We start from the raw sequence: 18,425 nt of genomic DNA on the forward strand, positions 1-18,425 counted from the left end.
TGTAAACACAAAAACCAGAACAAAACAAGATCTTCCAGCATTGCTAATCCTACTCTCCAAATCAGGGTAAGCAGGCGAAGAGGAGCCCACAGACCCGTCTGCCCCTGCATCAGCCACCAGAAGAATCACCAAGTTTCCCAGCCTGTTAAAGTCAACCCATTTTTCTAAATGAAACATTAACCACAGTGTGATATCAAGATAGAAGACGGCTTTTAATTACATATACAAAGGAGTTCGTAACACTCCAGCTCTACTGCAAGGGCAGCTTGCTGAGAAAAGCGACTCTGATCAAAGCTTCCAGGCCCCTTCTGTAGACCATAAAAAAGAAAATCTAGTGAGCTTACTGAGTAACTGCATAAATTGTCCCCAGGTTTTTATGCACAAGACCCATGAACTTCTAGCCAAAATGTATTTAGTTTGTGGCATTACCTTTTTTTCTGATTTATGTGCCTGTTGAACTTAGAGAGGATTTTGGAGGTGAATCATGCAACAAACATACATACAGAAAAATAGTCATTTTTACCAGGAATGTCCACTTCCAGATGACAAGCTTTGTGTTTCTGTGCAAAATATTTCTATGTACACACTCACACAATACATACAAATATATGCATGTATACACACACACACACACGTATATGTATGTAGCTGACAGTCATGAAGGTCATAAAAGCTAATCCTTTGGGATTGTCTGTGGCATGAGGTCACCTCTACACTTAGCAGGTGAGTGCAGCAACAAGGCATTTTTGTTGTGCAATGAGAAAACATCAAGCTTCTTGGCAAGCTGCACATACCTCTTAGTTTAAAAACAATATCCGCACAAAATGAACGTGCCCAAGTGTTTTGCAACTCCCTTTGCTGATCATGGAGCTCCCAGAACATGACACAAACTGGGTCCTGGACACAGGTACGCCTAGCACCTACCAGAGGCATAAAACACCTACCAGAGGCATTAAATAGCTCATTTACAAATATGCTATTCCCGTATCTCCTGCCTCCAATTGCTATCATCGTCTTCAGTGGACAAGTTTCCTCTGCTAGCTTCTGTCTGCTCTGAATATATCTAAAGAATCCTTTGAAGTCAAAATATTCTTAGCAATTAGATCTTCTCTATTTCTTTTTGCCTTCCTAATTATCCTTTTAACTGCCTTCTGCTTATTTTAATAGATCTTCCTATCCTCCTCCTTACCAGACTGTTTATACTTTTTAAAAGCCTACTGCTTACTGCTTCTAATACTGTTTACATCTTCACTGCCACCTCAGCTCAGTTGCTGCTTTTTGCCTGATTTCAGAGTTAACCAGGGGAAATTTCCTCTCTGATCTCTACAGCAGTTTGTAAATACCTCCCATTTTTTCTACAATACATTTCCCTTGTATTTGGGAGAGGGAGCAAATTCTCCTCTAGACCACGAAGCACTCCGAGAAAAATCCATATTCTTATATATTGCTTTAAGCACACTTTTCTCCACTGTTTTGCCTATCGCTTTTGCATTAGGAATATTAAGCAGATTATTAATGACTGTGTCCCATGTGTTCCCTAACTACCTTATTCATTATCATTTCCTGCCTGAAAAAGTAAACAAATAGCCTTTTGTGCTCAATGTTACAGGAGATTACCTATGAATTTCATTAGTTATATCTCTACTGGGGGAAAAAAAACAGTTGCAAGTACTTTGGTTTCATGCAAGGGCTTATGCCAGGGTGTGTGTGCACACATGCAATGTTCCGACGTTGGCAGAGGAGGTTTTACAGCATCCCTTAGGGTTTGGAAGTGAGAGTAATTTAGGGTCTATTCGGCAGGAGCGAGAGAGTGTATTAAAGGGAGGCTCACTCAGTATTTTCTCTGTTCCTTATAATCCTTCCCCAACCATCTGCTACTGGACACTGGGAAACAGGATACCAAAAGAGAGAGACAGAAAGCGAGATCTTTTGTTTAAACCACAGAATAGCCATTCTTTATAACAGCAATTCTCCCCTGTCTAACTGCTAAGCTCTGCCAGAAAACTCTGAAACACATATTCCATAGATGCAGAGAATAAGCAACAGCATCGAGATATGCAGCGTCCACAGTTTCCCTTGGTAGTTTGTTCTAATAGCTAATCTCCCCTGCTGTTCAAAATTTCCACCTCCTACTCTTAAAAATATTTTTGCGTCTTCATTTTGTCATCTGAATGTTTGGATCCAGCTTCCAGGTATTGTTTCTTGCTACGCAGTTTGCTAAAACGAAGGGCTCTGGTACCTGCTTTTTTTTCTTTTTTTTAAACCCATGGAGAACTGGCTCCATGAAGATAAAAATCAACAAGTGAGATTTTTTCTTTTTTCAGACTCTTATTGTCAGGGAGAGTTTCCCAAAATATGATGCATGTCTCCAAATGTTTAGGAACAAATACCAATGAGTATTTCCTTTGACTCCTCGAATTGCTTCACTCCACTCATACAGTCTGTGTCTTCTCCAACTTTTCAACATCTCTTTAAAAAATGAGAGAATTGAAAATGGGGATACTGTATTAAAGCATAAGCAACAGGAGAAGACAGAATAGCTGTTCTCACATAGCCCTCTTGTTCTGCACACCCATGGTTTGCATTACCCCATTCCCACAGACCCAGTGTCATTGCTTACGCTGCAGCAGTTGTCCCTTTCCCACCCCAAAGCCTGGTTTGGCATCTCTGCTCCTTCCCTGGTCTCCCCATCCCAAAAGCACTCCCTCTTGCTTTCACCTCCAGATGCACAAATCCTATGATTCACCGTATCAAACAAAGTTCATCCAGTGCAGACTAACCAATACTCTAAATCCCTTCGAACAGCTACACTCCCCCGTTACCTCATTTCCACCAACCCTTCGGCCATCTGCAAGCATAACCATTAGCCCCCAGCACTGTGGAGCTGGACCCCATGGAGCCACTGGCGATGCATGTGGTCATCCAAGACCCTGTTCACAACCTGTTTCACACCAGCTTGATGCTAGCAGAGGGTGTTTTGGTGCATGACACCAAAACAGACATTTTCCCAGCTCGGCAAACGACACATCCTCCATCACTTCTGCTAAAGAACAAATTCAATTCGATATTCCCACCACCTCCTCCCCTACGTTTTGTGCACTCCGTTGCTTTGTCAGTCCTCGTCCCCAGACTGATGTCAGGCTAAGACAGTACAAGCATTCGCCAATTTTTCTGGAATATTCTCACTATATCCAAGTCTTACAGGAGAAAAAAAAAGACGGAAACCCAACGGCCAGACCCCGCAGGAGTCCCCAGTGAACGCCATCCACACGTGCCGGCTGGAAAACACTCCCACCTCTAAGCCTCCGCTCAACACCCACCCTGGTTAATGCTGGACCTGGAAGCTCTTCTGCACATGAGCTGTAAGTGTATCATACCTCTTCCTTACAAATAGGGAACAGCAGTATTTATTAAACATGTCTAGTTTTTCTCCTTTATTATGCATTTTACCTCTCCTCAGTCGTGATAAGTCTACACAAACCATTATGAGAATTTCTTTTGTTCCTAATACAAATACTTTCTTCCTGTTCCTTGCACTGACAGTCACAGATTTTCTCCCTTGTGTTTTTAACTTCCTTTATCAATTTCTGCACTTGATAACTTCTAACTCAAGGATAACTGTCATCTCTTCCTTTTATTATTCCCCCTTTTTTTTTTCTTTTTTTCTTTTTTAGTTCTCACCAGCACAGTGCTGCCCAGCTCACGCATGAGCTCAGCCTACTCATACGGGAGGGTGGCCAGCAGGAGAGGAGGCAGGAGAGGGGAGCTCAGGGTCCTGCACAATGCAAGCTGCATCCTAGCTTTAGAAGCATTTTAAACCCAGACTATGGTTCTCATTTCATGGCAGAGACCATCCTTTGCTAAAAAGCACCTGTGAATGACACAGAGGACAACAGATCCTGAAAAATTAAAACTCAGGACCCACATGGTGCCTTTCTGTGAAATCCCATGAGGACCCACCTGTACGGCCAGGCAGGTTAAGAGAGTTGCAAGGTGTGATCTGAAGGAGGGCTTACGCCCAAGGGGACAGAGCCCCTGCAAGCAAGCCAGATGCCACCAAAACCAAAATGAAAACAGATGCCAGCATACAAAGGCCTATTTAAACTAAAGCCTGAGAAAATCAAACAAGGGTAGAAGAACATCCAGTTTAAGTGAAGCATTTTCTATTGATGATGTCATAAATGTACTGTATCCCTGAAAAACTTTATAAAAATTCAGGTAGAAAACAACAGACTGAGGCATTACAGTCCATATTCAAATTATGTAGGAATGATGGAGTTGTGTTGACAGACAAGCAAAGTGCAGCCCAATAAATTAAAAGTGATTATTATGTCAGTAGGTAGCAGAGAACCTTTATGGACTGGAAGCCCATCTTGAGAAAGGCAGAGTACAGCTACAGCATTGGTCAGCACAGAAGGATGCTCAAAATGTCAAGGAATACCAGAGAGGCTGCAGGTCTCTGCCAAGGCAGAAAATACAATTTCAGTAACAGAAGAATTCAGTTACTCCCACAGAGACTTGCAAATGTGAAAGCAGGTTCGATGCAGAAATGATGCTCTAGGTCCCACGTAGGACCTCTCCCCGCACCCTGTCCTCCGCCACTGCACATCGGGGAACACAGCTGTCCGTGAGTCCTGCTTGCTGTTCATGGACAATGAGCCTTGGCACACGCAGGAGGAAACCAGGCATTGCCAGGGATGGAGGTACGGGCTCTGTGGAGCCCCTCAACCCACGCTCAGCCCTGCTCCTCCTGCATCTTCTGGGGCTGGTCCCATAGATGTGACTCAAGAGGTAACCACCAAAACCCAGCCCTGCTGTAGAGCCCACCCACCATGCAGCCAAAACCAAAAGTCTTCAGAACACAAAAGCCACACAAAAAAGTCCATTACGCTAACACTTAACTGAAGAAAAGAGTACTTAAACAGGAAAATGTGTTAAAAGAGTGTTAATGGAACAGCTAAAAGGGCTTGCAGGTGAGGTGGAGAACTTGGAGAAGATGGTTATCACCTACCAAAGGGGGCTTGTTAAACAAATAAGCATAGTTTAACAGCAGAGTGAAAAAGGTCATTAGAAACAAAAAGACACCCTCAGAAAGAAATCAAAATTACGAGAATTACGAGAATGTAAACTCAAGGAAGCTACGCTTAAAGCGGTAAAAAGTCAATCCAGAAAAAGATTTTGAGAAACAGGTTGCTGAAGGAATAAAACCTAATTTAAAACAAAATAAAAAATCAAACACACAAGCACCAGAAGTCTACCAGATTCTGATATAAATCAAGCACTGAAGAAAGATAAAACCACAGGATAAAAATTCAACTTCTTTGCACCAGTGCTCACTTGTGACAGGGCTCAGCAATTCCCCTCCTGGACTCTCCCTTCATCAGGAATGAGCCGAGTATCTGCCTCAGACTGCAGGGTCACCAGAAAAAGATGTAGACCTGCCTAGCAAAATTAACAGCAAAAAAAAAATCTACAGGGCCAGACAGTATCCATTCAAAAGTCTGAAAGGCATTAAGCTATTAAAATAACCTAGCTACCACAACCTCAGTACCTAAGAACCAGAAAGTAATGAATGAGATCCCACCGTTTTAGAAGAGCTACAGACGAGATCCAAGGAACTACAAATGGCAGAACTTCATTTTTGTAGCAGAAAAATCAGTATAAACAGTAACTAAAAAAATAAAACTAAAAATCAGTGTTCACACAGACAAAAAAGAAACACCAGGCATCAGTATGGCTTCTGTAGACAGTCGTAATGCACTAAGCTATGAGGACCATTGGCAAGAGTCAATATGCAAGTAGAAAACTGTGAGTGAGCGGTGTAGCATACCTGGATTTCCCAAAAGCCTTGGACAAGTTTCCTCTATGAAGGCTCTTACGGCAAGTACACTCACAATACTTTCATATGCACAGGATAAAGTAAGAAGTCATCTCATTGATTAACAACTGATTAAAAGATGGAAAATAAAGGGCAGAAATAGTTCGTTATCACAGTGGGGTCCCGCAGACATCTGCTCCGCGCACCAAGTAAGATCTGGAGAAAGTGATACACCGGAGGAAAAACGACGACATACACAAAATCAAGGTATCTAAATTAGACATTAGCATTCACAAAAGCAATCGAGGAGACACTGAGGGCACTTCTCCAGCAGCGCGAGCGCGCGTTCGATGGTAGCCAGCAAGGCAACAACTAATTATAAGTAAAGAAACAGAAAATGTGCCGATGCATAAAGCTGCATCCATAGCACTGTGCATAGTCCTGGTGATCCCACCTTGAAAGCAACTGCAGAAATAAAAGGAGAAGAAAGGAAGCAAAGGAGGGCAACAAGGGCGATCGAGCGAGAGAAACTCCCGTGGCGTGTACAGGGTGTCCACGAACAGCCCCGGGGAGCAGCGCCCCAAGGACGGGCAGGGAGAAGGGGCACACAGGACTGCTGGTTGTTGCTTCCCAAAGCACAAAGCTAAACCCCCAAAATAAACCCCACAAGCAAGGGAAAGCAAATATTTTTCACGCTCCTATTTGCCTAAATAAATTGCAGACGCTGCAATTATCCAAATCATTGCTTTGGCGGTCGGTAACGCCAGGCTACTGAAAATCCACATAACGAGGGGCTGCAGCACGTCCTGGGGACAAGATACGAGGAGCCTCCAAAGGGTGGGCACAGCACTGTGAAGCAGAGGTGAGAAAGAAACAGCTGGATGCTATACCTGCCAGAGTGGAAAATACAGCTATTATTAGTAAATCATCTGTCCCATACCTGGAGTTATACAGGACATGGGTATAAGACAGTTCCTGCCCTGCAGAGCTTGCTGGCAAGGCTGCAGGCTCACAAGGAAACCCAGAAAAGAGTTTGCAATACTGTTTTCTTCTTCTAATTTATGTAGTTGGTCACCACCCAACACCTGGTGATGGAGAGTTGGGAATCAAAGCTGCTGATGGCTTGAGCATCTCATATAAAAAGGCATCCCCTGTAAGGGAGAGGGCACAAAAACATCTAGGGAGGGTAGGAGAAACCAACCTCAACCTGAGACAGCAGAGAGCTCGTGCAAAGGGACAGATCTGGATACGTGGCTTAGAGCAAAATTTCCTCTGCCTTGAAATACAGAGATGGGGAAACACAGCAATGCAGAAAGTTGAAGGAAAATACTGGAGGATGGATTCGTAGAGGTGTCCAAGAGGGGAAAAATGGTTATGATCCAACATCTCACCTTCCACACGCAGAATTATTAATAGTTCTTGCACAGAAATTAGTAACGGAGCCAGCATGTTTGCTGGGTCCTCAGCTTCGCTGGGGAATGCTCTTCAAGTCAGCTTTGGGTCACCTTTGAAACCCCTAAACTATCTCCAGAAAGAAAGAACAGTCCCAAATTCTTTGAGTTTACAGCTCGCTGCGATGTCTACTTGGAAAAATCTAACAAAAATAATTGGACAAAAAGTTTAAAAGTTATGATGTCCCAAAAAAAATGTTTCTGCAGTTTGCTTTTGAAAAATTTCCTACTGCTTTTTTGGGTTTGTGGGATCATTAAAATAGCTGAGCTGGGCACGTCATTTACTTTGTTGGTTTTGCTAAGAAAGAGTACCTTCTGGGATGGAACAGTGGGGATGTTTATGGGGGAAAAAAGGCTTTTTGTGAATAAAATGGATTCACCTATTGATATGCAAAATAGACCAAATGATTATTTATATAACAAACTATTATAACGTGATCAAACTTTATATTAGAAAAAACCCCAACACTTTGGCAGAAAAGAAACTAAAATGTATTACTCCTGGTGCCAGAATATTTCTAAATGAAAGCATGTATTAACGGAATATATTCCTCGTGTTTATTGTGTAAGGGCTCTCTTGCCATAGACAGAGTTAAGGTAGAGGGACGGTGTGTTTCGGAAACAATGCTGGCCGAACCCTTGAAAATTACACAAATCCAGAGGAGACAGATAATTTTTTTTGCTATTTTTGGGTGGGAGGAAGGAAGAGGCTTGAAAAATGTAAATATTCAAATGCCATTTTTCCTCCAGAATGATCTTTTGCTCATGATGATATTCTCTTAACAAAACGAAATCCTTCTGTCCTGCAGAGTGAAAGGGATAGGCTGAGGTACAGGAATTAGGTACCATTTTACTGACTTCAGTCAAAGCTACTTGTGGGGAAATTTAACCACAGGCTTAAATCCCTGCAGGACTGGTCCCTAAGTGAATTCCTAAGCAGAACAAAAATTAAAGCATTGAAGATTTAAAAAAAAAAAACAAAAAAAAAAAAAAACAACCAAAAAAAACCCCACCAAACCACACATCCTATGAGGAAAAGTCAAGATACAAATGGAAAATTCCTTCCTGGCTCCATGGATGCTAATTGCGTACCTTATGCTAGGAGCTGAATATCATAAATTTCTACATATATATTTAATTAGGTTAATTTGTAAAACGTAGACATATGTCTGCTTAAAGTAGACAGGAACATTTCATTTTATACATTTTAAATATCACATAATGAACTACAATCACAAACACTGTTTATGCTGGAGTAGGAAGGCCAAAGAGCTCTCCGTAAAATGAGGAAAGCACAAACATTTACGAGTCAGACAAACAAACATCCACAACGTGCGACTGCTATCTCCTCAACGTTATCAGAAACCAAAAGCAAATGGAGCATTCTCAGCAAATCTACTTTTTAGCAACTAAACCAATTAAGACCACGGCGTTTAAAAAAAAAAAAAAATTTAAATACATGCAAGGTTTCAGGAAAAGGGCCTCTTATTTTTCTCGATTCTGGGGTATTTTTTTTCTCATTTACGAATGGCACCACTATTTCCACTGAGGATGCTCCAATGGACTCATGCCTACATCCCTCCAACATCTGCAAGCTGCTTCCAGGAGTGGGAATTGCATCGCTGCTCTCAGACCACACGCGATACAACTTGGACCTTGCAAACTTGCTCCAGATGTATTTTACCTCCACCTAATGCAATTTATTTGGATACATTTGCATTTTTTATTTCTCGCCCAGTGTCCTCCCTGGCTCGCGGCAGAGCAGGTCCCCCTCCAAGGCTGTCTCTCTGGCAGTGTCCTAACAAACCTGATTAAGGAGAAACACTAATTCTAACTGCTGTTATCACCAACGAGACAAATTTATAGGCCTCTCAAATAAAGACAGATAAGAAGGTAAAAATATCCGTCCCTCGGAGTTAATATGTAGTATGCCTCAGTGGTATTAACCATAACCAGATAGCTGAAGCCACATGCCCCAAAGCAGTCTAAACATGACGGAGTCAAAACACACCCGGGGACAGTCTTCCTGGTGTTCAATTATTAATTCCTTCACTGGCGAAGTTCATCTCCAGCCCTGCCAGCCCGCACCGGTCCCACCAGCTCGTGCCCACCGCCAAGCACCCACTCGACAACCCCAGGGCCACCGACTGCCGGGTCCCAACCGTCCCCCGGTGTCGCTGCCACCACTGTCGTCCCAAGGATGCACTTGAGCATCTCGAGAGCCCAACCTGGGCTCCTGTCAACGGCATCACCTGACTGCAAAGAGAAATCCCGCTGATTCCCAAGGATTTTCGGATCCCCTCTGCTACCAGCCTGATCCAAACCCAGCTGTGCCTCCCTACTACACAGGTTTCAAAAACGCATACAGAAATTCAAAAACATATTTTGTTTCCAGCAAATAATTATCCTGTGTCCTTACAACCGTCCCATCCCACCCTCAAAATTACACATATCACAATGCCGGTAGAAGATCAGGATTTGCAGCCCATGGACTAAAGTGCATCAGACCTCAAATGACAGATTTACACCCAGAAAGCGGTAGCTGTTCTTGGGTTTCAAGCTAGGGACCTACCGGGGCCGTCTGCACGCTGTTCACCGGCATGCTCTCAGCTCCGTTTCCAAACTACATCCAACAGTCTGCAGACTTAATATAAGAAATTGTACAAATCTGCTGAAAGAGGGTTTCATTCATTCTCTCGTCGTGTAGCCAAGTAATTAGAATAGTAATAAAAAAAACCCTCACCAAAATACAGACAACTCAATTTCAAGCGTGCACCCCAAAGGCTCCGCAGCGCCCCGAGCCCTGGCCAAGGACCACAACCATGTTCTGCTCCCAATGGGGTCAACCCACATCGCTTCGGGTTTTTCTCCAGGTTCCCCTCCCAGTTCTCCCGCACCGGCAGAGCTGTTGGTTTTGGTTGCAGAGTTTTGAAAACTGAGGTTTAATACTTCTAAAAATAGGTCTAAAGCAATTAAATACTTGTACTAAAATTGTTCGCAACATACTGGAAGCAGAACCTAAATGACGGGCCTTCAACGCAAGCACACCCAACTTCTGAAAACTCACTTCTGCTGCTATTTTTGGGCAGGAAAGGATACCTACACCCACACAGAGTAAAAAATTAACTTTCAAAAAATTACTTGCTGCCTGAGTGTATCTCATAAAATGAAATCACAACAAGTATTAAAACCTGAAGACCCTGTAAACACGGTGGTGCCATCGGGGCACCAGCACCGGGACGTGACCCCGTTTGGCCCGTCGCAGCTGCTGAGTGAGAGCCTTGCTCAGCTCACTGCCAATGGAAAGGTCCGACAAACACCGCTGTTCTCGCTTCTATCAGTTGCTGAGATATTGAAACTTGTGTGATAACATCCCTAATTTCTAAAACAGTACAGAGGATACCAATGGCTCACTGAGCTGTGTTATCTGACCCAAGCGTTGCTGAGCCCCTTGCCAGTAGGGACCCAACAGCCCATCCCAGACTCACTGGAGATCTGCACTCTCCATCAATGAGTCTCTCAGACACGTCCCTATGCATAAACACGTACACACACGTATTGATCCCTTATATATATGGCGACTCCTCAACAGCTTCGGCAGCCCCCAGCCTCTGCTCCACGCGCCGATGATCGCGTTTCCCTGTGTCAGCCCATTATCAGCACAGGCAAAATCTGCAGTCGCCACTTTTCCACTTCCAGCTTTATTTTTCACATTACGCCAGCCAAATACAGATGCGAAACAAACAGGAGTACTGTAAATTACAAGCAAGGAAGACCTTGCCTATCTAATAAAATCTTTGCAGGTACAGGACACCAGCTAAACCTTTCTAAGCGCACACTGAAGGGTGCCTTCGCAATACAGGTGAGAGAAATAAAGACAGAGGAGAAAGACGCCCAAGACGACCTACCCTAGTAGAGGAATCGGTATGGTGACACCGGTCCCACCACTGAAAAGCATGATGCATGGCCGCCCAGGCCCTTCGCACGGGGACAGCCGTGGGGGCGCGCACAGCCCCCCACCTGCCAGCCCTGCCAGGCTGACCCAGAACTTTATAATTTCACCCCAAATGGGCTGCGTGGCCTCCAGCTTCTCCAGAGGCAGCACAACTCCATCAACCACAAGCCTCATCTCCTGGCAGGAACCTGAAACTCTACCCTGACCTTGTCCAAGAGTCACCCGGGCCCATCCACACCCATGGAGGCACAAGCACGGGGGTTCAGCTGGTTCAACCTCCCGAGGGGAGGCACAACGCGCCCTGTGCCCCCTCCCCCCCCCCCCCCCCACTGCCTCCGCTCCCTGAGCCGCCTAACGCAGCATCCCAGCCGGAGCAAAGGCTTCCAGCGTGCTGGCACAAGCACTCACAGACCGGTCAATGAACCTGAGCTAACTGCCATTCAATTGCCAAAAAAACCTGAAAAATGCAGAGCACAAAAACTCTTCTGTATGGGTACGGAGGTGGTTTAAGTAGGGGCACAGACTCTAATCTGCTAATATCACTTCTACACAACCCGTACCCTCAATGCTGTATCCTTCCCCAAATACATCTCTCTGAATAAGAAACTTCTTTGCAGTTGCACTTTCAAAGAGTACGGAGGAGGATTTTCTCTACTTAACCTCTTTTTTCTGCCATGTCTTACACTGCTCACCTTGGGAGCAACAAACAGACACTCAAATAAGTAAAACCCAAGTAACTCAGAAAAGCCATCATGCAGCTTGCCTGGCACCTCCATGTGCATTACACACTCAATAGTGTCGGTGTACGAAACCCACACTACAGGAGATCACCTATGTCCATCATTTTGGTATCCGACCAGCACATGCACATTTCAGAGGCTAGCAAAGCAATTTCTGTGTGGGAAGAGCTCAGACTGCTGACCCCAGCCCAAAAGGAAGGCCAATGCTTAGGCTCAACTTCACACACCACCGCAGTCCCACCAACAGCAACGAGAGCACTCAACAGGAGACAGCAAATAAAGCCCAGGACTATGGGAGGATAGATTCAAGGTCTAAATATCCAACGTCAACCAAGTGAAAGCAACCCTGCCTTTATAAACACCCCGTCCAAGGAGTGGGGCATGGCAGCTTTGATGTCTCCAGCACGCACGTGTCTTGGGAAGGGACCTGTTCCACAGAAAGGGCATCTCCTCCAGCCCTTCCCTTCTTCCGAAGAAGACACAAGCGTGTAGCAATGCCTCCTATGTCCCACGACTCATCTGAACGTGCAGCAGCTACGGGTGCATCTCAGCTCCCCCAAGACCAGGCGGGGATAGGAGGCACCACACTCTGCTCCAGCCAGAGCCACCCGCGCCACTGCAGCCACAGGCTTTGCAGAGAACCAACTGTCACTGAAGCCACCCATCAACTCAATCCACTGCTTATTATTTATGATTATGAAATTTTGCATCCTCTTGATTATGCTCCCAAGTGAAAAGCTCTCTCTATATATATTACGTGTTGTATATTATGTTATGTTATATATTATATATATTAATGTCTTTCCACTCCCTTTCTGCTACAACTTTACCCTGCTCCCACTGTCACCAGAGCTAACTAAGGTAACCAGGAGCTACGTGCCATGCCTCTCCCATGCAGGGCACGTAGTCAACCCCTTCACCGTACACCACGTGCCGCTGCCTTCCCGGGTCCCTCTTCCCGCTCCTGGTGCCATGGCTTCAGAATTCAGCTCTCACACGACTGCCGACAAGGCAGAGCCACTGTGACAAGTTGCACCAGAGCTGTGTGCCACTGATGAAAGACACATCGCAAATGGTTATTTTTCATATACTATCCACAGTAAACAGCATCATTCATTTCTATTCCCTTGCTCCAGACAAATCAATGATTGTTAATGCAAAGTCAACACGTCCAGATGTAGTTTGCATACTAGTTAACCACTAAATTGGCATCACATAGTACAAAATAATCAAGAGACATTCAAGGAACCAAACAAAAGCAAAAAGGAGGCAGATGACTAGCAATTAATCCATAAAAGACCTTTAAAAATTAGAAACTTCTTCCCCAGAAAACACGGTATGGCCAAACTGAATCTGTAAATGCAAAATTCTAAATATACGTAATGCTAGATGCTCAGAAATTTAGAAATTACAAGAAATAAATATCTCTTGGTGCCATTTACTCATGTCCCTTACCAAAGAGCAACCGCAACCTCCAGCCGCGCTCGCAGCCCCTGCCCAGGCGCCTCTTCCCCTCGCCCTCCCCTTTCAGTCCCCACTTGGCACATTGTGTACAAACAGGGCCTAATCCTGCAAACGGCACCTCTGACAAAATTCACATTTATGGGCAGCTCCCCACGACTGTGGGACTAACCCTGTCCATTTTACAGCCCCCAGCACAATTAGCACGCAAATAATTGCTTACGTGGATCTGAGCCTAACTGGAGCAACCCACAGCGCCCTGTGTAATACCAGCAGGTTAAGGCGGGACCAGCAAACCCTTCTGCATATGCAATATGCTACATGCACACGTGTGGTCCCACAGAAGCTGCCTGGGTTGGGTGACCACACGCTCCCCTACGCAGGTAACGCCCGCACCATGCCATTTTCAAAATCCGAGCGATGCCCGAGATGCTCAAGCTGAGGCTGCCGACGGCTCAACTCGCAATGCCAGGGACCCTGAAAGGTGAGATTCCCAGTACCACTCACCCACCCGGAGCCAGCGTGGCCCCGAGGGGAGCTGTGCCATGGGGAGCTGTGCCGCAGGGACCAGCCGGGACCGGCGACTGAGCCCCACCATGCCACGGTGGGAAGGTCTAAACCCTTCAACACACACAGCATCCAAAGAAGCAAGCACAAATCCTGAATCCATATCAGCACAAGCCTTACAGCAGGTTTCAACTCCCCCTTCCTCCCCCCCCAAAAATCTAATTTTTAGAACACTAATTTCACTACCGCACTTGCATAATTGCAAACTTGACTGTGCATCACCAGGGCCATGTGACTGCACCCGGGAACCGAACTATTCACGGCGTTGCATTATAGCAGTGATATATATTTAAATTATTCTGGAGTTATGCGAATAGCGTCGTGAGGTTTTATATGGTGCTTGTGTAAATATTATCTACTTTAATAATATTATGTCTATTTTCATCCTCACCGAGGATGAGGTACTTGAAATTTTTCTTTTTTAAAAAATACATTTCAGTTATGTCACAAGAAATCTGTTGGTATCGCTCTGCCGGGCTCCCTTCCTCCCCCTCCCCCTTCCAGGCTGCCAAACAGCAATTTTTAAAATGATAAATATTGATCAACTTCCTAGAAAAAAAAAAAGAAAAAAGAAAAAAAGAAAAAAAAAGAAATCCGCTTGAAAGCAGACTGCAATGAAAAATTATGAAAAATTTTTCAAGCAGGAGGAGGTTTCTCCGGGAAGGACACCAGCACACAGAAAGGTTAGATTCAGAAACCCATTATAACCTCAAGCGTAGCTTTTCATCACCAGCGGAACATATAATGGAAGCCGTTGTTTAAAAGAAACTGATATACACAGAGTTAAAGATTGTAAAGGTTGCGGTACGCACACCTACGGTATGACAGCATCCCCACAAGTTGCAGCTGAGTACTATGGCATTGCATTTTCATCTCTGCAGAGGAGATGTGCAACACGCAAACGCATTTCAAACATCAACAGAAAATTCACTTATTCCCACAACAGCTGAAAACAGGTTAAAACAGATATAAACTAGGGCCTTTCAAGTTTCGATTCCTCTGTTTTATGATACCATGATAAACTTTAAAGATATAACTGTAAAATGTTGTCATTGTGACCCAAAATTGAATATATTTCATTATTTGTAATCAAAACGCAGCACCCATCAATGTGTGCCCCCCCATCCCAAAGCACAGCCACGGTGTTGCTCCCCAGATCTCAGGGTTGAGGGTGTGGGGCCGGGCAGAGAAAAAGCAGCATCAAAAGATCTCCGTTTGGAAAAAATGTATGAAACCTTAAAAAAAAAAAAAATTACAGCTAAACAGTTTCTTTGGGTATAATCATAGAGTGAGTGAAAGTTATGGGGTGCAGCTCAAGGAAGGGAATTCTTGGAGTATAAGAATATGGAAAAGCCATCACATTAAAGCTTCCTGGATGAAACCATGAAAAAAATATTCTCCGGGATTGTTTTATCCAATTTAGAGCACTGTGTGTAATTTTTACCCGTATGTGCCACCCCACTCTAACTGCACCACTGCTGGTCTGTCACCGTGGTACTCGCTTCATTATTTGCTAAAAAAGAGATTCAGGAAGAGGGTGGGTCCTTTTCGGGGGGGTTGGGGGGGAAAATAAATGCAAAAATAAAAATATGAAGTTGACATTTCAGAGTATTTTCTCCTCCACCCAAGAGTTACCCTGCTTTGCAAATTTTTTCCATCATCCCCCCCCTTTTGAGCAACCCAAAACGTGAAACAAATAAAGGGGAGGAGAGTGAAAAACAGCCCCTGAACCCTGAATTCACCAGCCACTCCTAATTTCCAGCAAATATCAAGTTACAATGAAATAAAAATCAAAACAGAAAAAAAAAACAAAAAACTTTTCAGGGGTTTGAGATTCAGATTTAAAAATTCATTCCGGATTGAAATTTAATTTTTTTTTAAGCGCCTGGATTTCAGCATTTGCGGGTGGGTGCCCGGCAGCTCCAGAAACTCACTTCTGAGTTCAAAATTTAAAAATGCCTTTTTCCAAAAAAGAAAAAAAAAAAAAAAAAACTGCTGCAGCTGTGGAGCCAGCCATCTTGCTATTTTGTCCCCATTTTAGAGAGGAGACTGTGTCAAGGTTGGTAAAACTCAATGTTGACCTAATCTTTCCCTTCCTCTCCCTCCCCCACTTTTGGGTGGAAAGGCCATCTATCTCTCCTATATTGCTTTTTTCTTGAAACAATGCATGTTTCAGTGCTCTTTTGTTATTTATTTTTAAAAGATCAATACCAAGACCCCAGTATTCAAGGGCAACCCTACAATAATAAACCAGTGTGTGCACAGTCCAGAACTCACAGGCACCCCGTAACAGCAAAATAATAGGAACATAGCAGCATTTTTAAAAAAAACAAAACAAAAAAAAATTATGAAAAAAAGATTTTCAATTCAAACTCCAGGAAGGCTTTATAGTAACAGTCAAAGAGAAGAAGGATTTTGAAATTGTGAAAAATATCATGGCTGAGCCCTTTAAAGGCACTTTAGTTTTACTGTTTAAAAAAAAAATCAAAATCACTAAATCTGCAATTATTTTTTCACAATATTGCTAATTATGCATATTCATAATATCATGGCGGACCTTATAATAAATCTGTGTAAATACTAGATTTATATGATCCACAGTATCTGGAGTTGTTACAGTATGTGTGTTTAAAAAAAGAAGAAAAAAAAACCTAAAAACCCTGCTATGGAAATTTTTTTCTTTACAAAAGAAGTAGGAAATTAAATGCTGGAAACTATGTTTTAATTATGCCAGGAGAAACCATCAGAAAAGCCAAGAAATTCAAAAATAAAACTGACATTCGACTCTTAATTTTGCTTGTCCTCGTGTTTTCCTGGACTGTGTTTAGAACCTCATTGTTTAAGAGCAGTTTTGCATGAAATCCAAAAATCACCCAAAAAAAAAAAAATTTGGGTGTGTCCACAGCAAATTTTCTGTGCTCTAATTTTCCTGCAAAACTCCTCATTTGAAACAAATAACTTTAAGCACTGCAGCAAAAAAATCAGTTTTGGCACAGCGTGCTGCACAAGTTCAAAATTACAATGAAGTACAATTCATAATTGCTCCGTAACAGCAATTCTCCCACTTTCCCAAACTAATCACTTTATTGCAGCTCATCCAGGGGTGCCCATCTCAAACTTGCATTACTTTCATTTCCGAGCACTCTGCTGCTCTCAGGCTCCGTTTTCCTCCAGAAAAAGGGGTGGGGTGGGGGGGAAAACCTGAATTCATTCAAATTCCAGCTTAATTTTCATTTACATATTAGCTGGGCTTTGCCTCCAAAGGGACAAAAATGAAATTTGCGGGGCGAGCCGGGCGCAGCCGGGGGCTGCGGCGGGGGGACCCCGGCCCCGCACCGCCCCGCCGGCCCCAACTTTCTTGAAAAATAAGAAATAGCAGAATATTTCCTCTTTTTTTTTTTTTCAATTTTAATTTCTTTTTTTTTTTATTTACGAAATAGTCTCCTCTAGGTGGCGTCGTTTTAATGGAAAAAAAAAAAAAAAAAAGCAACCCTACCGTTCGGGAGGAAAATTAGAGGGGGGGGTGGGGGGGGGGGTGGAAGGAAAAAGAAAAAGCCCCGAGAAGGGGAGCGGGGGAGCGGCGAGAGGGAGCTCGGCGGGCCCGGAGCGTGGGGCCGGCCGGGCCGGGCCGGGCCGGGCCGGGCCGGGCCGGGGGCAGGCGGGCGGGCGGGCCGGGGTGCGGGCGCCGGGCCGGGCCGGGCCGCGGCCGGCGGCTCGTCCCCGCCGACATGGCTGCTGGGCGCCGCTTTGTTTTCCGCCCCGGTCCGAGGGGGCCGGCGGGGCCGGTGCGGGCCGCGGCGGTCCGGGGAGCCGTGCCCCGGCGGCGCCCCCCGCGCACTGCGCCAAAGCGCCGCCGGCGGGGCTCCGCGACGGGGCGGCTGCGGCTGCCGCCCTCCCTCCCTTCCTCCCCGCTCCCTCCGCCTCCCCCCGGGGGACACGCCGCCCGGCCCGCCGCGTACCTGCGCTCCCGTCGTCGTCGCCGCCGCCGCCGCCGGAGCGGAGCCGTCCGGCTGGTTCATGAGGCTGGGGCGGGAGGCAGGCGAGCCCCGCGCCGCCGGGGCCTGCGATCCGCCGCGCACAATGCCGGCGCCGCCGCCGCCGCCGCTGCCTCCTTTCCGCCCTCCCAGGAGCGGCGAGTGGGGGCGATGCCCCCGCTGCGCGGGTGGGCGGCTCGCCGGGCTGCTGCAGCCCCCCTTCCCCCCGGGGGCATGGGCCGGGGCGGCCGCCGCGGGCACGGGCGCTGCCGCTAGCGGCGCGGCGCGCAGGGCTGGGCGGGCGCCTCCCGCTGCCGAGCCCGCGCCGCCGCCGCCATCACGAGCCGCTCTGGGGGCAGCTCCAGCCGCAGCGCGCTCGCAGCCAGCGGCGGCGGGAGAAAGGGGCTGAGTCTGGCCCAGCGCGGGAGCCGCGCCGCGCCGCCGGCCGGCCCCGCGCTG

At 45.7% G+C, this 18,425-nt stretch overlaps 1 protein-coding gene across 1 annotated transcript in view; it reads right to left on the minus strand.

The window, feature by feature from the left end:
- Positions 1–18,011, minus strand: part of ZNF618 (zinc finger protein 618) — a 163,963-nt gene extending 145,952 nt beyond the window's left edge. Inside the window, exon 1 of the mRNA XM_050907735.1 lies at positions 17,952–18,011. Coding sequence (XP_050763692.1) covers positions 17,952–18,011 — 60 coding nt within the window. The remainder of the gene's footprint in view (positions 1–17,951) is intronic.
- Positions 18,012–18,425: the final 414 nt, after the last annotated feature.

Source organism: Gymnogyps californianus, chromosome 18 (assembly GCF_018139145.2).
Source record: "Gymnogyps californianus isolate 813 chromosome 18, ASM1813914v2, whole genome shotgun sequence".
NCBI classification, from domain to species: domain Eukaryota; kingdom Metazoa; phylum Chordata; class Aves; order Accipitriformes; family Cathartidae; genus Gymnogyps; species Gymnogyps californianus.